The 26,569-nt window shown below is 42.7% G+C and overlaps 1 protein-coding gene across 4 annotated transcripts in view; it reads left to right on the forward strand.

The window, feature by feature from the left end:
• STXBP5 (syntaxin binding protein 5) overlaps nucleotides 1-26,569 on the forward strand; it is a 546,297-nt gene that overhangs the window by 116,352 nt on the left and 403,376 nt on the right. For all 4 annotated transcript variants that reach the window (XM_040350878.1, XM_040350875.1, XM_040350876.1 and 1 more), the window contains exons 3-4: nucleotides 12,268-12,349; nucleotides 21,891-21,991. In XM_040350878.1, coding sequence (XP_040206812.1) covers nucleotides 12,268-12,349; nucleotides 21,891-21,991 — 183 coding nt within the window. The remainder of the gene's footprint in view (nucleotides 1-12,267; nucleotides 12,350-21,890; nucleotides 21,992-26,569) is intronic.

A 26,569-nucleotide genomic window follows, 5' to 3' on the forward strand; every position in this document is an offset into this window, starting at 1 on the left:
TCAAATCCAATGATGCAGGGGTGGAGCCGAGTCCTGCTGTCTACGGACGCAGCAGCATGACACAGGAGAGTGTGCCTGCACAGGTGTTCACAAAGGAGAGCGCTTCTCCGATGGGGCACTTGAGAAGAGGAGGAGCCAGGAGCACCATGGAGGGACTCCAGAAGAGGTGGATCGGGGCCACTCTGCAAAACCAACTGCACAGAGGAGGTAAATATGACATGTTTGTTTTTTTAAACCAAATCTTTACAACCACTTTAAGGGCCACCAAATTCCTCACAGGTAGGTCTTCTATCATGTAGACTCAAAAACTCATAATAGAGGACAAAATACTCCATAGTGTAAAATTCTTTAACTTTATTATACTAAAAATGGTTACACTTACAGGATATCTCTTTAAAAACGGCTCACAGAAGCACACACGGATTAACAAGCTAGTGATCTGAAATGGGATCAGGGCTCTGCCCACCGTTATTGTCCTAAGCTCCCCCCATCTGACGTGTTACATCCCTAACTGACCTTCTTAAAGGTTTTTATTTATCACAATGCCCTGTGTGCCAGTATGCTGTATAAAAGCTAACCAGGATTTATGAGTCAGGATAGGCTATTCCAAGTCTGTTTAAAAAAAATAAAGGTTTACAACCTCTTTAAGCACAAACATATATTCTTACCTGCTATGTGCAATACTATTGCACAGAACGGCCCCAAACCTCTTTTGGGGTCCCTCATCGACGTGTGTGGCTCCTTCTTTTTCCCCCTGGTCCACCATAGGTGGAATCTTCCTATGGGGCACACATGCGGGCTCGTTCCTGAGCTGGGCTGTGTGTGCGCACACACACATCACAGATTGTCCCCCACCCTTTGCTGCCTGCTCTCAAGTTTATATTGACGGCAACATGAGCTAATGGCTCCTCCTGCTGACTCTGTCCTGTGAATGGTGGGCCCAGTGCTGGATTGAGTGAGAAAGGCAAGTTTTTATAAAGTGTGTCTCAAAGGGGAGGGGGGCGGGGTGATACAAATACTTTGAAATTGTTTGCCTTAATGCGGAGAATGGATTAACCACTTCACCCCCAGAAAGGATTTACCCCCTTAAAGACGGGCCATTTTTGGCGATGCAGTACTGCGTTGCTTTAGCTGACAATTGCGCGGTCGCGTGACGTTGTACCCAAACAAAATTTCTTAGTATTGTTGTGGTGTTTGATCACCACCTGCATTTTTTTTTTTGCGCTATAAACAAAAAACTGATCATTTAACAAAAAAAATTACTTTATTCTATATAATCCCCAAATATATGAAAAACAAATCTATTCATCAGTTTAGATCAATATGTATTTTTATAGATACACTCTATACTGCAGATGCTATAAAACGTGTGTGTGTGTGTGTGTGTGTGTGTGTGTGTATGTGTGTGTGTGTGTGTGTGTATATATATATATATATATATATATATATATATATATATATATATATATATATATATATATATATATATATATATATATATATATATATATATATATATATATATATATATATATATATATATATATATATATATATATATATATATATATATATATACTGGTAATGGTGGCGATCTGCGTAATTTTTTATTTTTTTTGCGGGACTACGAAATTAAGGCGGACTGCGGCGAACAGTTTAGGGAGTTTCCTGTACCAACATGACTGTGCACCAAGAAAAGTCCATGTGAGCCAGGCCTCATCCAACATCGGTGCCTGACCTCACAAATGCACTTCTGGAAGAATGGTCAAGCATTCCCACAGACACTCCTAAACCTTGTGGTCCGCCTTCCCAGAAGCTGTTATAGCTGCAAGGGATGGGCCAACTCGATATTGAACCGTACGGACTTAGGCAGGCGTCCCAGTACTTTTGACAATATAGTGTATACTGAATGGAGGTTCATGTGCAGACATTTAAGAGCATTATATGACCTCCTATGGTTTTGGGGTCTTCCTTTTTGGTAAGAGGCTGAGTGTTGCACTTGCGACTCTCACGAGTTGATTCACAAAAGACGTTGAGGGATCAAACGTGTGGTGGATTTTTGTTTTTGGTTGACTTTTTTTGCACAATTGGGAGATATGATTTTTTTTTCACATTTACTTAATAAGGCAGAGGTACAGTGCAAAAGTTTTTGTATTTTTTACAGCGCAACAGTTTATTTGATTTTATTGCATGCTTGTAACTGCTGCTATATATTTAATTTCCACATAGAGCACAGTTTTTTGGGGGGTTTCAGTACATTTCAGGTATTCAGAATTAACCCTATATAAATGTCTGTTTAAAAACATGTTTTTGGTTTGCATTGTACGTTAAAGATCTATACTTATTATTTTATTTTACATAATTGGTAACTTTGCCATGCTTTTTATTGGTGCATATGTCCCCTGCTGGAGAAATTGCCTTTCGCTATAGTTTAGTTGTCCCTTGAGGCCCATTCATCTACTACACATTTTTTCTTTGCATGTGTACAGTACATGTATTTGATGTGCATTTTACATGCAGTTGATGCACATTAAGGGCCCCTTCACACTGAATGCAGTTGGATGCATTTTGAACTGCACTCCAACTATATAGATAGCCCAAAATCAAGGTAATCTTATGGGCATAGTTCACATCATTGCAGTGCAGTAAAAATATAAAATGGCACATCCTGCATTTTCTCTTATCGTCCATGGATGGACACAGCTCCTTAAATCTTGACAAGTGGATTATGTTCCCTATTTTCAGGAGAGGAATAGGCAGAAACATGTTAAATAGTTAAATACATGTTACATTAACAGAGTTGAACAGCCCCGCCCAGGGGGCCATCCCCTTCAGACATAACCCTCCTCACTGCAGCATGCAGCCTCAGTTTCGTTCTGCCTAGCAAAGGAGGACGACGTATGGCTCCCTTTGGGCCCAGCGCCCTGAGGAAAGGGTTTTTTTTTTTTGTCTTTAGACTTCTGTCAACTTTCGGCTGAGAGACAGGCTGGATATTATAGATCCCTCTAGTCTTCTCAGTCCGGCCAGCGAGCGTGAGCACACCTTTTCAAAGAGGCTTTTTTTTAATGCTAGGTGTCCTTTTTCTGGAGGTTTTGTGGTGCTGTGCTGTGCTTGACCCCCCCCCCCCCCCCCGGTCAGCGCAGCAGGAGTGTTTTTTTTTTTTTGTTCAGGTCTAAACTGGGCCCTGGGAGTTTTTTCCTCATAATGGTGGTCAGTATCTGGCTATGAAGTCAGTGTCTGGATCCTTCCCCAACATGCTGGTGATGGCAGCAGGTGTTAGCACCTGGGACTCCCACAGAGGCTTTATTGCTGGTCCTGGACACTTTTGTGCCAGGGTGGGCGGACTGCGGACGGTTGGTAAGAGTGCCCCCTTCCCCTGTTATCCCCTGGGGAATGCTCTATTATGGAGCCATGGACCAGGTACCTGGGTAGTAAAAAAAAAAAAAAAGCAGGATAAGGCATTTATGGGTGTGCTTCTCACTGCTGCAAGGGACTCTCTCAAGCTAGATAGTGCAGCTGGGTTTCCGCCGAGGGCTCTCTTTTTTTAGATCACACAAATCAGACCGCTATGTGTAGGTTATTCCTTCTGTGCCCTTCTTTGATAATTTCTAAGAGGCGGAATGAGAACAGCCGCTGAGGGCTTTTGTAGTCCCTCACTGCCGGGCGATTCAGTGCCCCTTTGAGGAGAGCCTTTTCAAAGGGTGGGCTTCTTCTCCGGTGGTGGACCCTCCGGGTGTCATGTATAGGTGACCTCTCTCCCTATTGTGGGAACCCCCGCTTGTATGGATCTGACTGATAGAAGATCCGAAGTACTGACCTGTTCCATGTTTACCATGCTGGGGGCTGACTTGCGGCCTTTGTGGCCACTACTCTGGGGTCTCAGTCACTCACGGAGTGAGCTTTTTGAACCAGACAGTGGAGGAGCACCGACTCTCTCCCGAAGTTATTAGGCTAGCGGACCAGCTGGTCCAGGGCCTCATATAGGTCTGTGATGCTTCATTGAATGCTGCGCCCTTGTTATCCAGGGCTTCTGTTTCAGAATGGTTTTATGTACACGGTGGTGTAGTGGTTAACTCCATTACTTGGCAGGAAGAGAGTCATTGGTTCGAATCCGGACACTGACGCCAATTCTGCCTGGAGCTTGCATTGTCGCTCCCTGTGTCTGCGTGGGTTTCCTCCGGGTACTCTGGTTTCCTCCAAGGCATGTGTGCATACACCTACATAATATACATACACACTATGTGTGTGTATTATTTAGGGGCATCACTCCCAGGCCGTCAAAGGCCCAGCTGGGGGACCAATCCGTCCCTGGGTGCGTAAGCCGATCACGCCGGCACCCAAATCCTGCCAATGTATGTAGCCTTCTCTCCCTGTCTCTAGGTGGGAGGGGCGGCTTGCAGGTTCACAATTCAGTGAAACCTCCCTGCTCTCCGACCAGTGGGTCTGCGAGGCGGTCTCTTCGGAGTACTAGATAGGGTTTCCTCCTATACACAGAACAAAGTTCTTTCCTCGTGTCTTCCTCTCCCTGTCCGTCGGTCTGCCTTGGGCAGTGTGGGACTTGCTAAGCTGCGGGGTAATTTTACCTTTCCTGCAGGATGAGAGGTTTGGGGTTTTCTATGGGCCTCAGGCCCTGAATACCTTTGTGAACGTCGGGTAGTTCCGCATGGAATCCATTCGTTCGGTGGTAGCTGCGCTCCATCTGGAGGACATCCTGGTGTCCTCGTACATCAGGGACGCATAAATGCATGTCCCGTTTTGCGCATGTCAGTGTTTTTTTCTGGGCTTTGTGATGAGAGAGGGTCTCTGTCAGCCTGTGGCTCCCCCTTTTGATCTGGCTTTAGCCCCATGGGTTTTTAGTTAGGAGTTTGCACTTATCCTAACTTTGTTGGGACAGCGAGGCTTTCCCTCATTGGCTACTTGGATGACTTTCTTCTGAGAGCAGCTTCTGTCTCAAGTCTAGTGGATGTGTTATTCCCATTCAGACCCTCCAAAGATTCGGGTGGGTGTTAAACGTTTAGGCCATCAGGTGTAGCTCAGTGGCAGCAAGCCTGTCTTCCATGTGTGACCCAGGGTTCAAATACTGGGCATGCTAGGTTCCAAATCAGCGTTGGAGTATCTAGGGTTGATCCGGACTGCTCAGTGGCGAAGGTCCTTCACAAAAGACGTTGAGGGTAATGGGATCAAACGTGTGGTGGATTTTTGTTTTTGGTTGACTTTTTTTTGCACAATTGGGAGATACAGGTATGCGAGGCGGCGACTTGGTCTTCCGTTCACGTTTTTTACAGAATTTACATGGTTGCTGTTAGTGCATCTTCTGATGCTTCTTTCAGCCATTCGTTTTTGCAGGCGGCTGTTTAAAGTTGCACCTCCTCCGTTGAGGAGCTCTGCTGGTTTTGGGGTGAAATTAAAATTGGTTTTACTGATGTATTTCCCACCCCTCGTTTTTGACACTGCTTGGGGACATCCCACGTGTCAAGATTTAAGGAGCTGTGTCCGTCTATGGACGATAAGAGAAAATAGGATTTTTTGTACTCACTGTAAAATCCTTTTCTCGGAGTCCATGGACGGACACAGCTCCCACCTCTCCTTTTTAGGTTTGTACTGCTTGTTACGAACTGAGGATGCATGCTGCAGTGAGGAGGGTTATGTCTGGAGGGACCGCCCCCTGGGCGGGGCTGTTCAACTCTGTTAATGTAACATGTACTTAACATGTTTCTGCCTAGTCCTCTCCTGTAAACAGGGAACATAACCCACTTGTCAAGATTTAAGGAGCTGTGTCCGTCCATGGACTCCTAGAAAAGGATTTTACGGTGAGTACTATTTTTTTACACTGCAAAAGGTGTAAAGGGGTCAATTTTCCAGTGGGGACATCGGTTATTGTCAGTTGTCCTAACAAGATTTTTTTTTTGTTTTTTTTTTGGTCACTTTCTTTTGTGTTTTTGAGACACAAAGTAAAGGCAAATCTAACACGTCACAGGGTGGCAAAAACTGAGACTGGAATTTCGGTAACCATTCACAACTTGAAAGTCTTCAAGCTAGAGAATTTTCTTTTAGTAGTTCCTTATTTATGTTTTGGTCTGGCTGTCTCTGAATACACTATGCTAGTCTGGCAAATCCATTCCATTGCAATTCTGGAGACCCACAACTGTAGATTTAAAAATTGCATGCACATTGTTAGGTATCAGACCATACACATATATATCACATGTTTAAGGGATGAGTTGCTAAGATGGCTATTGGAAGAAATGCTCTTTACATAATTAATTTAGAACTATAGAAGGTAGTGTTGGAATGCATAATTAAATTTCCAAATGGCAGATTTACCAAAGAGGAGATGGATGGTAACTGGAAGGGTTAAATGTTGGATGCCTCTTCTGGAGCTGTTATTTCTCTAAACTCAAGTATTGTGTGCTGGCTGCAGTATCTTGACCTTGAAGTAGTCCTTTAGGCAGTGGAGCATACCCTGGAAAAGATGAGAATAAGACTTGTCATCAGACAGCCTGCCTACTGGATCACACATCCTTTTTTTTAGTACTACTTGAAGAAAACAATTGGTTTTAAATGTTTTTTATTTTTTTGTGTCCTTCCTTTAAAACACAAGTCATATTGGCAACATGTAATCTTTTGTATATTTTACAGTACAATTTTTAAGTGTTGCATTAAAATAATGCACCTAATGAATAATCTGAAGAGCGTTCTTAAGAACTAAAAATTATGGCTTATTAGTTTAGAGGGTATTTTTTATTTTGACATCGATCTTTACGAAGTTTAACCACTTGCCTACTGTGCACATACACCCCCTTCCTGCCCAGACGAGATTTTAGCTTCCGGCACTGCGTCGCTTTAACTGACGATTGCGTGGTCGTGCGACGTGGCTCCCAAACAAAGTTGACGTCCTTTTTTCCCCACAAATAGAGCTTTCTTTTGGTGGTATTTGGTCGCCTGTGCGGTTTTTATTTTTTGGGCTATAAACAAAAAAAAAAGTCAATTTTGAAAAAAAAAAACACTATTTTTTACTTTTTGCTATAATAAATATTCAATTTTTAAAAAAAAAATATATATATATTTTTTTTTTCTCAGTTTAGGCCGATCTGTATTCTACATATTTTTGGTAAAAAAAAAAAAAAATCGCAATAACCTGGTTTGCGCAAAAGTTATATTGCCTACAAAATAGGGGACATGATGGTTTTTTTTTTTTTTTTTTTTTACTAGGAATGGCGGTGATCTGTGTTTTTTTCGGGACTGCGACATTATAGCGGACACATCGGACACTTTTGACAAATTTTTGGGACCATTCACATTTATACAGTGAACAGTGCTATAAATATGCATTGATTACTGTATAAATGTGACTGGCAGGGAAGGGGTTAACCACTAGGGGACAGGGAAGGGGTTAAATATGTATCCTGGGTGTGTTCTAACTGTAGGGGGAGGGGGTGACTGATCTGTGTCTCTTGTACATAGGGACACAGATCGGTCTCCTCTCTCCCTGACAGGACGTGGAGCTCTGTGTTTACACACAGAGCTCCACGTCCCTGCTCAGTTACCATCGCGGCCGCCGGGCACGCGCACTGTGTTCCCAGTGACGCGACGGGTGCCGCGCGCCCTAGAGGCTTTAAATGACAGGACGTCATATGACATCCTGTCAGAACAATAGAGCATTTCGCCCCCCTTTATTTTTTTTTTATTTTTTTTTCTATTCTCCTTTTCCCCTGCTCCTTTATAACATGCATCTTTCTCCCTGTGCGAGTCATTCCTAATGCTATATGTTAATGTAGCTTTATGGGACAACTTGCAATTGGTCCCTAGTGAATCAGGGATGTATCCTTCTTCTTTTATTTTTAATTTTTTTTTACCATACAGTGAATGATTTAACAACCAAAGAGGGCAAAGATACAGAAAAAAGGGGACATTGTTTTTTTTTTTTGTGTTTGTTTATTCTTATGTCATATGGCTATGTTAATGGGCTCTCCCGTCAATTTTTGCATTTTGTGTTGCGTTTGCTCTGCTTTTTATTTAAAGGTTCTATGTTTATGACTATTTGTAAGAGTAGTACTATCTGAAGGAGCTCGATTTTCATTTCTGTTTTTGTCACTTGTGCCTTATACCAGGCCTCAAAATTTCAAGTCCTGAGCTACTAGCCAGGCCTTAAGAGTTACTCGCCACCTGTTGCCCCACCCAAACCCTAAACACGCCCTTTTAAATGATCTCATGAAATAACAACACTGTGACGGTATCGGTATGATATCCCCGTCAACGTTCCCTTCTTCCCATAACGAAGATCACCCCAATATTCCACGAGGAGGGATATCCCTGGAATCGCCCAGAAAGCCACACATGAGACCAGCTTACTGCTTGAACAACACAGACTTTAATGTTAACTGTTACAATGACAAATCTCCGCCCCCCTCACACTGGGGCTTCCATACAGATGACTAGGTAGACACGACTGGGCCGATGCTGAAAACACATTTTCTTTAGACAATGACATCAATGACGCTGAGCACTAGCTGTACTGAATACATGAACCAGACCGCTCGACCCCGCATATAGAGAGATAATTACCACAATGAAGCAATCAGAATAATTAACACAAGCCACTTAAACCCAGCTCTCCTTCACACAACACAATAGATCAATTAACCTTTAGAAATAGTGAGGGGACATTAGCACGTCAATAACCTGTCAGAGGAATGAATCACATGAAATTCCTTTCTACCTCTACCCATGGCTAGCAGGGAGCAGTAAACTGAGACATATAGGCAAATGTATCACAAACACTATTAAATGTTTTATTCAGAAGTTACAAAAATAAATGACAAAAGCAACCAGTACGCCTCCACCTCCAACGCCTTCCCCAGTACGCCTCTTTACTTCCAACGCAGTACACCTCTACCTTCAACGCCTCCTCCAATGCCTCCCCCTAGCACACCTCTATACCTATAATATCTCTTCCCAGTATGTGTCTGCCTTCAATGCCCCCCCAGCAAACCTGTGTTTTTAAAGACCCCCCCAGCACACCTTGTCTTCTCACCTCCCCTCACCAGTGTACCAATGCCTCCAATTCTGCCCCCTCCCCCCATTCTATCATACCTATGCCTCCAATTCCACTTCCCCCATCTATCATATGGTATGATAGAGGGGGGGGGGGGGGGGCAGAATTGGAGGCATAGGTATGATAGAATGGGGGCAAAAATGGAGGCATAGGTATGATAAAACGGGGGAAGGGAGGCATAGGTATGATAGAATGGGGGAGGGGGGGCAGAAATAGAGGCATAGGTATGATAGAATGGAGGGCATAAATGAAGGCATAGGTATAATGGATTGGGGGGGATGATTCAGACCCAAGCCTCCAATTACCCCCCCCCCCCCCCAATCCAGCACATAAGTTCTCTCAATCCCAGCAAACTTCTTGTTCAATCCCCAAATGCCTCCAGAACATCAGAACAGACTGTCACATTCTCACTCCCATACCATTGTCCTGCAGCCACGGGGGTCAGGCATCGGTGCACTACTTGGATGTGTGGGAGGTGGAGAGGGGTGGTCCCAGACGGCTGGTATATTTGTTGCACTAGGGTTGGTGTCACCTGGTGCAGTAAAACATGGTATCAACCCCCCCTTTCGTCTAGGCTGCCTAGCACCATGCAGGCAGTGCACAGTCACGGGGCGCACTCCAAACCAGCCCCTGCAAATGATAGTATAGGGCGGTATAGTGGCAGGTTGGTGTGGTATATGGCAGGTTAGAGTGGTACAGGGCAGGTTAAGGTGGTATGGGGCAGGTTGGGGTGTTATAGGGCAAGTTAGGGTGGTACAGGAAAATGAGGGTGGGAAAGCGAAGGTTGGGGTGGTATAGGACAGGTTGGTGTGGTATAGGGCAGGTTGGAGTGGAATGGGGCAGGCTGGGTGGTATAGGGCAGGTTGGGGTGACACAGGGCAGGCTGGGGTGGTATACGGCAGGCTAGGGTGGCATGGGGCAGGCTGGGGTGGTATGGGGCATGCTGGGGTGGCACGGGGCAGGCTGGGGTGGTATACAGCAGGCTGGGGTGTTGCACAGCAGGCTGCGGTGGTATGGGGCAGGCTGGGGTGGTATACAGCAGACTGGGGTGGCATACAGCAGGCTGGGGTGGTATGGGGCAGGCTGGGGTGGCACAAAGCAGGCTGGGGTGTTACACAGCAGGCTGGGGTGATATGGGGCAGGCTGGGTGGCACAGGACAGGCTGGGGTGGTATACAGCAGACTGGGGTGGCACAGGGCAGGCTGGGGTTGGTACACGGCAGCCTGGGGTGGTTCAGGGCAGGCTAGGGTTGGCACAGGGCAAGCTGGGGTGGTACACAGCAGGCTGGGGTGGTACAGGGCAGGCTCTGAAACATTGGACTGCCCAACCACCATTCTGTCAGGAAATCCTTACATACTTGGTCTCCTAGCTGACAATTCCTTGCCATTTGCCAACAGGCAAGATCTGCTATCTCAAGCCCCTATCTTTTCATCCTGCTTCAGTCCCTGCTCCAGATCCTAAAAAGACTTTTAATCATACCTTGCTAAAAGCACCATTTCCATAAGTTCTATACAATCCTACCTAGAAATCCTCCTTTGCCTGGTGCACATACAGGCACTTCAATCTCGGACTACTAAGCTTCCCATTCTGGACTTCCTACAATCATGTCTTGAACAGAAAATGGCCTTAAGCACTTTGAAATAGGTCTAGGTCTTGGCCTTGTCTATTCTATCTTTAAGACCTCTGGCTCTGCACTACTTTCAAGATACTTCCTTTTTGTTTTTTAATTTTGGTTCTCTGCCTAGCACAAACCACCCTTTGAACTCATCTGGGATTTTTTGTTTAGATTATCTCTCCTGCCAAGTGAACTTCTTGGCTTCTATCCTGTCTGTCAGATATATCTGAGTTGGTGGCCCTGTCTATTCCACTATTCCTCATACTTCACGAAAACAAGGTTGTCGTATGCACTAGACCATTCCTTCTTCCCAAGGTGCAATGTCTTCCACCTCATCAGGGATAGTCTGATCCTCTCTATCTAAAGGAATGCCATTTGTGTCTACCTCAGCTGGATCACCAGACAGGTGCATTCACTGTTGTCCAGTTCTCTGTACCTAGCAAGGGACACCCTGCTTCCAAGTCCATTATTATGAACTGGATAAATCTGATTGCTTGAGCTTACTGTCTCAAGGTCATCTGTTCATTCTTTCATAGTTCTACCAGATTGATATCCAATCTTCTGCAGATGCTGCTTTCAAATTCAAGGCTCAATAAGTTGGATCTGGTGAACCTTGTTGGGCCAGTGACGGTTCTGTTATCTAGTAGTTGCCCACCCTTCTCAATTATTGCTTGGGAGATTTTCCTGGGTCTATGAATACTTGCAAGTATCCCCTACTGTAAGATTAAGATGAAAGGGATTTTAAATTGGCCTGTGAATTCCATACCTAGGCGTACAGCACACAGGCCACCTCCCTTCCGTTCCTGGTTACTCTGCATTGCCTGCTACAAAGCTGAACTCATGGAATTGGGAAGGGTTATTGGTTAGGGCACCCAGGGGGCATTTCCTCAAATGTTTCCAGTGTCAAGTCACCCGAGGGTACTACCAATAACCCAAGGTGTATGAATACTTTACCTGTGTTCTGTATTGTACTCCAAAATATTGATTTAAAGTCAAATTTTTCCTAAGCTGCTTCAACTCCCTAGCTTTTTAAGTTACCATGAAGTAGATGGTACAGAACATAAACGTACAATTTCCACTATTTTGTTTTATTAATTTAGTCCCATTTGGTTTGTGAATAAATGGTTAATCCGTATTAACACATTGACAAAATGACCAAGATCCACCTTGACTCCCAAAGACCCTTGGGACCCAAGACCGCAACATTGTTTTATTGAGAAAGAAATCAATGTATACATGCGTAGTACAGCTTGACATGGAGGATAGGTGGAATTTTATAGTCCAGCAGGCAGGACTGAAAATGCTGTATGAGATTGTGCAGAAATGGCAGTTGTCAATTCAAACAAACTGAATTTCTGATTAACAGTTTTATTTTGTCTGTTGCAGTGTGAGATTTTTTTTTTTTTGTTGACATGTTCTAATATGCTTTATATGAATGAACAAATTGTGTCTTCTAGCTAAGAATAATCATAAATACATTTCTAACTCTCAATCTTCCAGCTTTTCATCCCTTATGTTCTTGCAGTTGTCGTATATGCATTTCAATTTTTTTTTTTTTTTTTTATAAAACCGTATTTCCTTAACATAATACTGTCAGGTTTGGGCGGCCAGGAGTTGAGTGTTATTGCCAGCATGACAGTGGTTGTACAGTAATCCAGCTTCAGTTTCTGATTAATGAGGTTAGTGCAATCACTTTAATCTTTCCTCTGACATCACTGATTTACACATCACTTCTTGTCCTTTCCCTGCTCTTTCTGTTTCATTTGAGGGGGCATGATGGTACATTTTACACTGCTGTGCATTGTCGCTTTATTCCTTATATTTGTATTATGTTTAGAATTGATAAACTGTTCTCTTAATCCTACACTAAAGAACAAAGGCTTGAAATTCATAGACCCTGTGTTATAGGCTGGTACCTTTAAATGAGAAGTATGGTGTGTGTGTTTGTTTGTTTTTTTTCTCCCAGAATCATACACACCTAGGTGGATGCAGCATCGGACCAGCGCCTCTGCCCTGAGAACCGAGCATTCAGACATTGGTTCTTTCAGCTCCCTAAACGGAGAGCTACTGACTGTCAATCAGAGCCACACTGCCCCCCCCCCCCCCAATGCTCACTGGACCACTGAGCTGTGCGGGGAGTGGCCATCTCAGGCTTTTAGCAGCTTGCCTCTAACAATATCCCACTCCTTGGGATCTTGGTGTTCTAAGGAGGTGATGGATCGATTTTTAATTTTATAAATTGCTTCACTAATTTATTTTACTTCATATTCTTCAATAAGTTTTAATACACTCTCTATCGAATTTAACAATGGATGCAGTCTGGAACCTTGGTAGAAACTCGGGATCAGTACCCAGGCACTGGGTCATTGGTGCTCAAATTGGCACTTAGTGTAACGCATGTAGTTAACCACAGAGTGCTATCCAGGACTAGGGCTGTGGTCCATCCCTATAAAGTCCAAATCCTGGCAAAACCTTAACGGTGTATGCCCATCATGACGGACGAATCTTAAAGCCTGATTATGGACCAGTGACAGGCGGGTAAGACCATACCCTGTACTGATCAATATTCTAGCCTCACTTGGATTTTCTGAACGGCATTTGTTCTACAGTTAAAGGAAACTGGAAATTGCTTAAAAAATATATTTACTTTTTTGCAGTGTTTTTACAATTTTCAAAATTGTCTGTCTGTAAAATTCCATCATTTAGAACATAGTTTGTGGTTGGAAGACTAGGTATTGCATCATACCAGAGGTTGCATGTTTATCACCATTTCCACCTAGAACCCTGTTATAAGGTACTGGGGGATTCCTACCACCCTTTTGCCACAAGAACAGTCTACACCTGGGTTGCTGCAGACACCATGGCAATGCTAATTCCATTCCACCACCCATTTCTGTGAGTACCCCGATAGGGGAATGCTGACAGATGCCAGAAATCAGGTGCAAGGAAAAATCTGGGCCGGACATGGTGTGATGACTTTACAGGATATCATGCCGGATAGCGTGCTATTGCCGTATGCTCAACTTAGTTCTAAGTTTAATTTACCGGGGAGGATGTTGTTTTGGTATCTTCAGCTTCGCCATGCGGCTAGGGCACAGTTTCCTACTAGGCCCTTGCTAGAACTAGATCCGGTTGAGTCAGTCCTATCACAGGAAGATCTTCAAAAACCGCTCTCTGTTTTATATGGGACCCTGCTTGGGATTGCCTCGCCGAAATTATAGAGACTGTGGGACCATTGGAAGACTGATATCTCATCCCAGGATAGGGAGAATTGTCCTAGGCTGGTAATTTCCTCTCGAGATAAGCTTCTCCAAGTTAAATTACTCCATAGGGTGTACTTCACTCCTGTTAGACTCCACAGAATCTATCCAGATAGGGACCCCTACTGCTCCCGTTGTCGAACCCAACTATACCCTCATACATATGCTTTGGGACTGTCCTAGGGTGCAGGCCTTTTGGACAGATGTGTTTGAACTGATTAACCTCAAGTTGGACTTGGCACTCTCCCTGTCGCCAGAGCTGGCCCTCCTGGGGGTACCGGATGATAAGCAGAGGTCCCATCACTGTAAACTGCTTATTGCATATCTGCTGTTCTATGCAAAGAAGGCTATCATCTGCAGGTGGTCTTCTCCTGATCCTCCATCTGTGTCCTCCTGGCTGGCCATGATTGATGCAGCATTGCCACTTTATAAGTTGACATATCTTAGCAGAGGGTGCCCCTGGAAGTTTGATAAAGTGTGGCAGCCATGGTTGTCACCGTGAATGTTTTCCTCCCTCCTCCTCCTCCCCTTTTGAATGGTTTGGTCTGTGGCCCTTGGTTGTGGGCCCCCCTGTGGCTCTGCTTGTGGGTCAATTGTCCCCATTAAGCTTCCTGGGTGGGATACTTTGTTTTACCTGTTTTTTTCCCCTTTCTTCATAGTTTTGAACTCGGCCTGTGGCTCCTCCTGTGGCACCCTCCAAATGTGTTTCTGCAGTATCCCTTGTGACTGTATCCTGCTGTTGTGCTCATACTGTATGTCACTTGATTGTACATGTTAGCCGGGCTCTGTTTCTTTTTTTACATGTTGCTGTATACATTATTGCTTAATAAACACAACCTGAATGTAAAAAAAAAAGCTCTGTTGAAGGCCTTCAAAACACTCAAACCACTCAGTGAGGATGCTTGTCCTTGCACCAGAGCAGCACCCTACTTTAATACCAGCATCTGCATCTTATTCTATCTCGGGCATGTAACAAGCACCCTACCTGACCGAGTCAGATTTTCTCCAACAATGTCAAACTTTCTCAGACAACTAACGGCTTTAATACAGCCCTTACAGTCCAAAGCACACAAGTGCCAAGCCCCTTCTCAACCCCCACCATCTCTGGGTGTTTAGGAAGGTGAAATGCCTCTTCTATAAGACTCAGACATTGAGATGCATGAAAAGGATCCCGAATCGGTGTTAGTGGATGCCCCAGCCTCTCATGCAACCGATGTTGTGGCTTCATGCAATATGCTTGTCAAGGTAGATATGGATTTTCTTAAGTCTTACCAACCCTACTACGGAGTAATAACAGACCTGCCATATCTAAAGACATTCCTGATTCATGAGCAAATAGAATGTGCAGTTTGACAAATGGATTAATTTAGCCCTGCAAAAAGACTTTCACACGCAGCTATTGCCAAACTCTATCCAATGGAAAAAGTGTTCACAAAAAAGTGATGTGGTCTGGTAATAAACCCTGCTGTTCCAGTCTTCAACAAATCTTACTGTGCCCCCTAGATGTTCATTCATTTTACAGTGGTTGTAAAATCTTTTGTACCACTGAATTGGCTAGCATCCATTGATAGAGCTGAAACAAATCTTCCTGTTTTTTGTAGCACGCTACAGCCTCCCTACGCACACATTTTGCACAGCATTTCTGAGCTTCAGAAAGCAGGGGGCAAGTAAAAACAAAATTAAACTGAGCGGAAAACCTCTGACCATTAAAATCATGATGAAAGCAATTCATGAAATGATACAAATATCAGCATCCATAAATTAAAAACACCAATAAAGGGGAAAAAAACATATATTCAATAAAAATCAAACCATGATATAGAGATGAAACACCACTATGTTGCCAATATAAACAATCTTGTTTGAAAATGAAAGTCCAGTCCTGAAAGTATATTTCAGGGCTCCACTAGGGGGCCAGTGTAAATTTGTAAAAATGAAATGCCACAGATCCACGTGTTTTAGTCCCAACCACCTCAGACATGGCTATATGAATTCCCTTACCTAATAACCGGGATCTCCAGATTATAGGAGATCACTAACTCGGGATACACCAAATGTGAATCACACCGGGTATGGTAACCACCTCCACCCCTACCAGGTCCTCTGCTGGCTTTCTGGAAAGCACAGTTCTCCGGAGTAAGAGTCAAAAGAAATTCCAAAGGACCATAGAGTAATATTGCTAAAAAACGCCAATTTATTTCAAGCAAATATACTCACAAGCATCTTGAGGTAACCAAAGCTCTGACGCCATACTGCAGTACACCAGCGGGGTGTGATTACATCTTAGGCCCTTTAGCCCCTCCCTACTTGTTTCATCTATGCAAGGGACATCCCCTTGCATAGACAAAATGCGTAGGAATGGACTACCTGCCTTTGACATTATTGCACCCGATGGTGTACTGCAGCGTGGTGTTTGAGCTTTTTTTACCCTGAGATGCGTGTGAGTATATCAAATGGTTAAATGTGTGCCTAACCAGTGTTTGTGTGTACTGTGAGGCCCTTTCACTAAGGGATGCCCCATTTTTTTTCTGCTGACAGGACGTAGCTCTGTATTTACATTGACAGAGCTCTGTCCTGTCTTCCTCCTCGCTTAGCAGCTGGCATTGGCTGGCACCTGCTGATCAGCTTGTGCTATGACTAATCACAGCACAGCCGTTGCGCCCTCTACCCGGAAGTCCCGTTCACATACTAGATTCATGATTCAGTACACAAACCGCTCTGCTGCTGTACTCCTACATGAGGTGGTCAGCAAGCTGTTAACTTTTTTTTTCCTTTTCAGGGGTTTAAACACCTTAACCTTTTAAGGCTCTTGAACAGGTCCAGCCCTGCAACTAGCTATTGCTAGTCCTCCCTGCCCATTTTCTGTGTGTCGGTGTTTCAGGGTCTTTGGCGATTCTCTGAACCCTTCAGTGTTTCAACTAGCTATTGCTGCAATATGTAAGGCCACAGCTAATTGAACTATGTCAGTGAACAATCAGCAGGTCTTCCAGCATTGAACCTTGGTGGAACACTTGAAGACCATGTCTCTCCGCCTTACTTTTTTGTTCATGTCCTAGAACAAGTCATGACATGGATCTCCAGAGTAACTAATTTCTAAAATTTTGTGTAGAATCCTATCAGTACAAGTCAAAGCTGCTTGCAAATGCCACACAAATGCCATTTGAAGGAGCCAGTAGGTTTGGTGAGGCACTTGAAAATTCATTGATGGTGTTGTGGGAGCAAAAGTTCTTTTTTCACAGCAGAGGGTTCTTAAATCACCTTCTTCACGGGCTTCTACCACCTCAAAGCCTGAGGGAATTGAAGGAGCACTTTTTTTTTATCTTCAAAGCCAAAACTCTGTACTTTTCAGCACAAATATTGGGACCTAAATCGCCCTTAAAACACCTAAGAGTGAATAGGTTCATTCAGTGGTTTTAAAGTCGCACATAATGGAGTTGAAAACTTTACCCCTCATGGTTTATTTTCTCAAACATTCAAAATCTTTGCAAGAGCAGTGAGATATGCAAACCTCTCTAAACAATCTCTTGTTCTAGGTAGTGATCATTTGCTATGGGGGACATGGTCAAAAGATTCTGTTTAGATCTGCTCACAGTGCCAAGACACAATGGGAGGTATTGGTCCCCTCCCGGACCTAAAATCCCTTCTGTAAGGTCAGTTATGGCCTCTTATATACAAGGAGACATCCAAGATGCTTATCTACATATTCCAATTTAACCACCTCATCAGCACTTAATCTCATTTTGTCGCATTGCCATTTGGCTTATCCTCTAGACACATTATTTACAAAGGTACTTGTAACTCTTCCTGCCCTCTTGGACACCCAGGGTAATCGGATAAAAAGGTACTTAAAGGGCCACCTTCTAAAGGGGCTCCACTCCCTTTCAGATATCCGCAAATGTCTGCCCATCCAAATGCCTAAGGCATCTGAATAGTCCAATCGACTTTCAAAAATCTGCTTTTCAAACTTCCCTTCACCTAGAATGCTTAGGCCTTATTCTGGTCAAAGACCAGGCCATAGACAAATCCAGAAAACACAATTTTTAAGATGATCTGCTCCAGATCTTAAGATCAGTAAGACCTCCCTCTGTAATTAGTAAATTATAGAGCATGCACTTCTATATCGTTATGTCCAATTGCATCTATATCCCTATATGAGGTTCTAATCAAAAAATCCCTGAAACTGGGGTGTGGCATGGGACTTTAAAGATGCAAGTTTGAATGTTCAAACTGTTATTTTCATAGATATAAATATCTTTAACCAAAACCACAGAATTCCATAGAGAGGTCAGATAAATTGTTAAAAATCGATAATTTTATTCATACAAGAATTATAGAAATATACACATCTAAAAATGACAAGAATGCAAATTTTACATCCTGATGCAAAAAAGCTTCCTTGTAAAACCTGTGCTAACAGTCCAACATATTTCGCCCGAGTACAGGGCTTCTTCAGGGACACACGGGAGTAAATGATCTACAATGAACACACAAAAGAAAACAAATATATATATAAAAATAGGAAAACAGTAAGTTCATAGATATCGAATAAGCATCTAAGTGTACTGGATTAGATAGACAATATACAACCTCGTGGGTTACATTTATGTCATTTGTATTGTTCCACTGAAAGGGACCTAAGCCATACCTCCAAGGGAAAGTTGGAAATCCTCCCATGCGGCGAGACTGTGCCAATCCCTGTGAAGCAGGTGCCTGCTGCCTTATGGGGTAGAGCAACACTGCATCACATGTAAGTCTTAAATGGCGTTATCCAACAGTCGACCCTAATGAGGGAAACAGGCAGGCTAAACCACAAACTCAAAATGTGGGAGCCCAACATTAAATAAACTGTATCAAAGACAGAAAATTTGTATATGTAGAGAAAAATAGGAGGATTTCCGACTTTCCCTTGGAGGTATGGCTTGGGTCCCTTTCAGTGGAACAACACAAATTGCATAAATGTAACCCACAAGGTTGTATATTGTCTATCAAATCCAGTACACTTAGATGCTTATTTGATATCTATGAACTTACTGTTTTCCTATTTTTATATATATATATATTTATTGTTTGTTTTCTTTTGTGTATTCATTGTAGATCATTTACTCCCGTGTGTCCCTGAAGAAGCCCTGTACTCGGGCAAAACATGTTGGACTGTTAGAACGGGTTTTACAAGGAAGCTTTTTTGCACCAGGCTGTAAAATGTACATTCTTGTCATTTTTACACCCCGGTTTCGGGGACTTTTTGATTACTCCCTCTGTAATATTAAGTGTTCTGGGCCTCATGTACCTCATTTTCGGCCATACCCTGCGCTCCAATCCATTGACGGCCTCTCTAAAACTAGCTCTAAATCACTCAACACTCTACCCCCCCTTGCCTCTTTAGGCCTCGTACACACGACCGGATCTATCCGCTGGGATTGATCCGCGGATCAGTTCTAGCGGACAAATCCGGTCGTCTGTACGGCCTAGAGGATATTTATCCGCAGAGATTCCTCCGGCCGATCGATTTCAAGCGGATAGAAATTTCTTAGCATGCTAAGAAATCTATCCGCTTGAATCGTGTCCAGCGGATTGATCCGGTCGTCTGTACAGACTCACCGGATCAATCCATCCGCTCCCCTCCCTTGCATGCGTCGTAATGATTCGACGCATGCGTGGAAGAACTTACCTTCCAGCGTCGCCGCGTCATCGTCGCGGCACGTCACCGCGGATGTATTCCGCGCGGATTTTGATCCGAAGGTGTGTACAAGCCATCGGATCAAAATCCGGAGGAGGAATCTCCGCTGGAAACGGTCCGGCGGACCGTTTCCAGCGGAGATCCCCTCGTGTGTACGGGGCCTAAGACAGACAATACCTATCTGGGGGCCTGTGGCTCCTGTTCCAACCTGCTCCAGAGGTGTCTCTGATTCTGTCAGCCCCATATTAAAGAAAGCTAGAAATCCTTGTTTGCCTGGTGTGAACATTTAAATCCCAGAGAATTCTGTGCCCCACATTTTGGCCTTCCTACAATCAGAACTTGACCCAAATGTTGGCTTTAAGTACTCTTTAAGGCACAGGTTTTGGCAGTTTCCTTTTCTCCCCCCAAACCTCTGGCTTCATTTTTTACTTGCAAAAACCTTTATTTAAGGGATTTCTCGGATTAGATGACCTTGCATCATTTTGTGCTGCTTGGGATCTTAATTTGGTTCTCCCTGCCCTGCAGAAACTACCCTTTGACGCCATGAATGATCTTTCCTGCATAGTAGGCTTTAGTGCCTATGACATCTGTCAGACGGGTCTCTTAAACTATTGTCTCTCATGTAAGGAGCCCTTTGTGATGCCTCACAAAAACAGCATGGACTTGCTCCCCAAGACAATCTTTTCTGCCTAAAGTTGTAGCTAATGTCCATGTTAATGACAGACCTTCTGTCTTGGTGCCCTGCTCCTATGCACCCCTAAGATTGCTCAATATTGGCCTGGACATTGTCAGAACCATAACTTTGTCTAAAAGCCTTCAGAGACAGATTCTTTGTCTTGTCATTGCCTCACAAAGGACATCCTGTTTTAAAATCTACTATTGCCAGGTCAATAAGACAACACACATCTTAAGAGCTTACACTCTGAGAACCACCTCCGTAACTCTTACGTACTCACTCCACCAGATCAGTGGGTCTTTCCTGGGCATTCCAGCATCGAACCTGTGTTGTCCAGCTGTGCAAGGTTGCAAGATACAATTAATATCTCCTAGACCTGCACCGTTGTGTGGTGCATACTAGGTTATACAATTGACTTGCAGCAGGGCTACAACTTTTCTTATTATTTTAAGACTTGACTACCATTTAACCACTTGCCTAATGGGGAAATAAATATATATAATATATATATCTATCTTTTTATATATATATATATATATATATATATATATATATATATATATATATATATATATATATATATATATATATATATATATATATATATATATATATATATATATATATATATATAATCTTTTTTTTTCTTTTTTTGCTTGAAATGGTTAAACCTGCCAAAATGCAGAAATATCAGGCAGAAAATAAAATGCTGGTGGTTGCATTGCACTTTGTTGCACATCATTTGCACAGTCCGTTATCAAACATATTTACAGGAAAATACACTAAAAAGGTTTGGTGCAAACACAATCTATTTGACAATGGGCTTGCATCCTTTTCATCACTACTGATGGATGCAGGATGCAGAATTTTTTAAATGACTCGGCGGTAGATAAAAGTGGACAGATGTCTGCCTGCCCATAGTCTTGCATGTAATTGTTAAAAAAGAAAATGAACTCTGCCACCACATATGATTGGCAAGCCGCACTATATTTAGTTGCTTTCGGGTTAATGGCACTTGAGTAGCTCTTTTTGCTTCCTGCTGTTCATTACCCATCCTCCCCAAAAGTCTTGGAGCCTGTTCGCATTGGCATTGCAGTACAAATGGCCATAGAAGTGAATAGTTGTACTCGGCTATATCAACACTTTTTCGTGCATCCACGCGCTCATTTGCATATGAAGTGTTCCCTGAATGCAGAATTTCCGTAATATGCTTTATGCGCATCTTTATGCTGATGCACAAAGCATCAATGCAAATCTGAGCACACACGAGTAAAGCCATTCACAGCTATGGCCAGCTGTATGTGCCACCTGCGGCTCCCCAGCCTCAAATAGTCTGTATACAGGTGTTTCTGTGTGCTACCAACTAGCAATATTTGTAGGCTGTCACTTTTGCTAGAAGGGGTATTAAGAAATACATTTGGGTGCCCACATTTTTCCAAATGCAGCTTTTCCTGCCTCCTAAATTCTGGAAACTGATTAAACTGTTGCCATTTTATAGAGTGCACGGTAATCTATCAGTGTAGCTGTTGAACTTTTACATTTTGTAAATTGCCTAAATGATTGATGCCTAAAATGATTTTTATCTTGTAAATATTTTTTTATTAAAGGGAGCGCTTGTGAGTGCCTTGACGGATGACACTTTACACCTTTGGAATCTGCGACAGAAGAGGCCCGCCATATTGCATTCATTGAAATTCAGTAGAGAAAGGTAAGAGGAGAAAACTGGCCTCATCACCAAATCGTATACATTACAAGTCGTAACATTACAGACTAATGTTAATGCAGTTGATTTTTTAAATACTTTGGTATAATGTTTATAGGTTTTAAGCAGTTTTTTAATCTTGATGATCCGTTTAGATAATGCACTAAATGAACAATTAAACTCTGCAAAATGCTACCTCCACCTTCCAGTGATGCAACAGTTACTTCCCTATCCAGCTGCTGTCCTCTTCGCCTCAAGCTACTTCTGGGTGCTGGATTTTGGCCCCGTGAGAAAATAATAAATGCAAAACTATTAAAAAATAAAAAAACGTTTAGTTGTACTTTTAATTTCCATTTTTCATTTGCCTATATGGAGATCTGATTTGTCATATGCATTTCTGCCAAGGATTTTAGTGTCCGTTTTAAGGCAGCCTTTTGCTTCACTTTAGAGTCTTTTAAATATTATGATGTAATTTTTTGGTACCATTTTCAAATGTTTAAATCCTAAAGAAATGTCTGCTTTTGTGAATTTACTTATCACCAATGGTGGAGCAATATACCTACAGTGTTCCTTCTTGGGTCTGTGTGATGTAGTAGAACATTTCCACAGGGGTACCTGCTTCTATAAGAGTGCCTGAAATGTTTGTATCACTTAAAATTCTGCCCCTATTACAGCAGAATACAACCTTTGGCCTTGATAGGCAAGTAGAGACATTTGAACCTTTTGGGCCAGATTACATTTATTTCTCAAACGTTTTCAACATTTATAACATCTAATTTTCAGTTTATGTAACCTCATAAAAAAACCTTGATGCAGCACAATACAAAATTATAAACTCACTTAAAATACATAATCCCAGAACATGCTATAACATGTACAATGAATCAAAATGTCCATATATTGCAGTTCACTGAAAAATTCCTCCACCAATGTGTTGTAAAATTCTCAATATCTTCCACCCATTCAGAAGATGCAACACTCAGTGCTTGTCTAAAATGCTCACCTTATTGCATTGACCATAATAATAAATCAAGGTCTATATTGGCTTGTCCCTCTCTGGGCTGTATGGATGTTTGCTACTCCAGATTCTAGTCCTGGCAGCGCCAAGCTCACCAGTGAGTTTTATGTAAAAAAAAACCCCTTTTTTATTTAAAAACTCATAAAATTAACACATTAAAAAAGCACTCAGTGATGTGAATCAGGCATATCATATAGACATTAGCACATTAAACCTCTTCCTTTTATACCATGCAGTTCCAAGATTCCCAAATATCACATCAGCACCATAAGCATGACTTCTACTCCTATATGCATTGCACTCAAACTGACACACGCCCAATGAAACTTGGAAATTGAAGCTGCATGCCACAAAAATGGAGTGCCTTAGCCTGGTGTTTTAAATCTGTGTAAATGGTGCCGGTTATACAGAGCGTAACATATGCTTGCCAGTTCTCCAAAGATTTGATCCCTGTGAGGTATCTTCTCACCATCTTCTTTTGGGTAGCGTTCTTCAGCGGTCTTAAATTGCCACTGCGAGATGACATCACTCCCGTGCATGTGTGAGTCACTCATTCTGGCACTGCGCCAGAAGTGTAGATGAACCAGCTGATGTGCAGTGCTGTGTGCATTCAGCAAAGGGCTGACATTGCATGCCTCCACTGCAATAAAGAGCCTTCCCTTTTTTGCAAATTTTTATTTTTGACTTTAGTGTTGCTTTAATACAGCCCTTTTTAAACCTCCCAGAGTTTTAAAGCTGCAAAATTTAAAGAATAAATTCACCTTTCTGAACATGTTAACACCTATATTTAGGGTGTAACATGTTTAATAGCCGCCTCTTCCTCCCCCTGATCTCCCCCCTCCTTGTGACAATGGGCAGGGTATCTTCTCCCTGCACCCGCTGTCACTATGCAAAAAGGGTGCGGTCATGCGGGGCTTCACCCACACGGTTGCGTCATTGATTCACAGGTCCCTGTGAATCGATGAATTACAAGTACCAACAACCTCTCTCAATTAACTACCAGGGTGTTGATGGGTGCTCCTAGGTATTTTGAGCTTGCTATCATTCAGGAAGTGCCTGCCTGTATCAGAAGTACAGGCAGGCAGGAGCCTGGCATTGCACCCATGATCTACTGATCTTGGTGAAATGCTTTATGGGCTCCTAAAAACAAATAAATGCACTTCTTCCTTACTGCAAAAAGTGCATTTTATTTTTTGTAAAGGCTGCAACTATAACCAGAAGAAACCCTGTTAAGTCTTCCTGCCCCTTCAATCACTGCCTTGCAGGCCTCTAAAAATGTACATAAAGTAGGACAAGAAAAACCTGTATATGGAGTTGCACATTAGGACTACTTTGGTATAGGAACAAGTGTTATGACAAATGGTATTTGTCCTTGTGAGACGCAGTTACTTAACCACAACTTGCACACCTGTATATCTCCTATAAACACAAGCATTTTTCCCTTTTATGCAATGGTTAATTTTATTTTGGAAATTTGTCACAAACTTTAACTAAACTCCCTTTTTTAACAACAATTTTTATTTTATCCCGCACCCCCCCCCCTCCCTCTTACAGAAAAGCTGATCATTTTTATTACACTTTTTACAATTCTTTTCATGCTGCAAATCAGCACATAGACTTCCAGCCTAGGTCAAGCCCCGTTATCTACTGGGTTAAGCCCCATACACACTATTCGATTTTCTGCAAAAATGTTTTTTTCAAATTCACCCAAACCATATAGTATGGGGTCAAACCTTAAGAGTTTCAATTTGTATGCAATCGGGCAGGCCCTTGCACTTCATGGTTTTGGTAAATCTAAAGCCAAAAATATGCAGAAAATCCAATAGTGTGTATGGGGGCTTAAGTAACGCATTGGGGTTGATTTTCTAAAACTGGAGCGTGTAGAATCTGCTGCAGCTGTGCATGGTAGCCCATCATAACTTCCGATTTATTAAATTAACATTTGACCAAAAAAAAAAAAAACCTGGAAGCCGATTGGTTTCTTTGCAGAGCGGAACCAAATGTTGCACTCTCCAGTCTTAGTAAATCAACCCCACTGCCTCCTGGGATACCTGTGATGTAAATAACCTGCCACTGTGCAGCTTATGTGCACATGAGTGGCAGATATGCGCACAAGCACTACCATGTGGTATAATGGCAGTTTGCCAGAAGCTAGCAGAATTATTTCGGCTTGTGTGCCTATGCCCCACGAATCTCTGCTGGATCCTAAATACCTGGAAGACACCGGTGATGCATATGCACATGTGCCATAGTTTTAAAGATGGCAGTGTGGAAGAGGGGTGGGGGAGCCAATTCCATCAGTTTTGTTTCGCTTTAACATACCAAAGGAATTCATATTTTTAAGGACAGACGATACTTCCTCTTTTTTTTTTTTTTTTTTTTGTGATAGTCTTCCAAGCCCTTCGATGCAATCCATGCCAGAAGGACTGAACATGCTGCACTTGTCCTGTGTACTTTTGTTAGTGTTTGGCACTGCCATTGTCCTCAAATAGTCAAAGCACCCTCTGGGTCATTTTTGCTTTTAACCCCCTCCTACCTGGTTTGCTGGGTTGTTCTATGCCACTCTATTCGTTCTATAAATCATTTGGAGGCAGCTGTATATTTTGGGTGCTTTCAGCTGGCTGCAATAATGTGTTGACAGGTCTGATGTCCTTTAGCCACTCTCTGTAAGAGCTGATTCCTCCTGAGGTATCTGACATTGATATCCCAGGAGGCTGCTAGAGAAAAGTAATACTTATTTAGGCAAGAACAAGCATTTCAAATTTACAAACACATTTTTATAGCAAAACATTTCAAATGTGTGCTTTTGTTTTAATGCTTTTTTCCCCCATTCTGATCTTGCCAGTTGGCTAATTTCCAGGAGAGGAACGACAATGCTGCAAGTTTGCTGCTGCAGCCTTGTTGCTCTCTCCCCTCAGTGGGAGCGCATCGGTTCTATGGATGGTGTAGTCTCATAGGCAGTGCCACCAGTGTTTTTGTGTGCGTTTTCGTGTGTTTTTTTTTTTTTTTTTTTTTTTTAATGGTTACCATGTTGCTTGGATGTCGTAGAGCTCTGACCTAGGATTTCATGTGAGCATTTACATAAACCTTTAAAACTGTAATTTGTAATTCACCCAGCCATTAACTACATGTCAGGGCTGTATAAATGGAGACTAAAACCACAAATGTGAGCCTTTTATTTTGCTATCACAGCATTGCATTCTGTTTTTAAAGTAACTGCTGCCCCCTAGACTGAACAGCTTGCTATAGTCTACATGAACTGTCCACAGCTATTCTCTAGTGAGAAGGTATACGTACAAAGATGGGTTTCTGCTGATTTATATTATTGTTGTGAGACTGTCCTCACAACTGGCCCTAGGGGCTCACTATTTATAATGGCTAGAAGATGTGTCATTTTTAACAGTTTCATAGCTTTGTGGAGAATATCTTGCATTCAAGCTTAAATTAATTTTATCCGCTGCTTGTTCTGTGCAGAAGAGATGTCCCAAATATGTTAATCTAAATTACATCATGCTGAAGGTTAATGATTTGGTGCATCCTCTCACTAGTGGTTCTCGCACATATTG

This window comes from Rana temporaria, chromosome 4 (genome assembly GCF_905171775.1).
Source record: "Rana temporaria chromosome 4, aRanTem1.1, whole genome shotgun sequence".
NCBI lineage: Eukaryota > Metazoa > Chordata > Amphibia > Anura > Ranidae > Rana > Rana temporaria.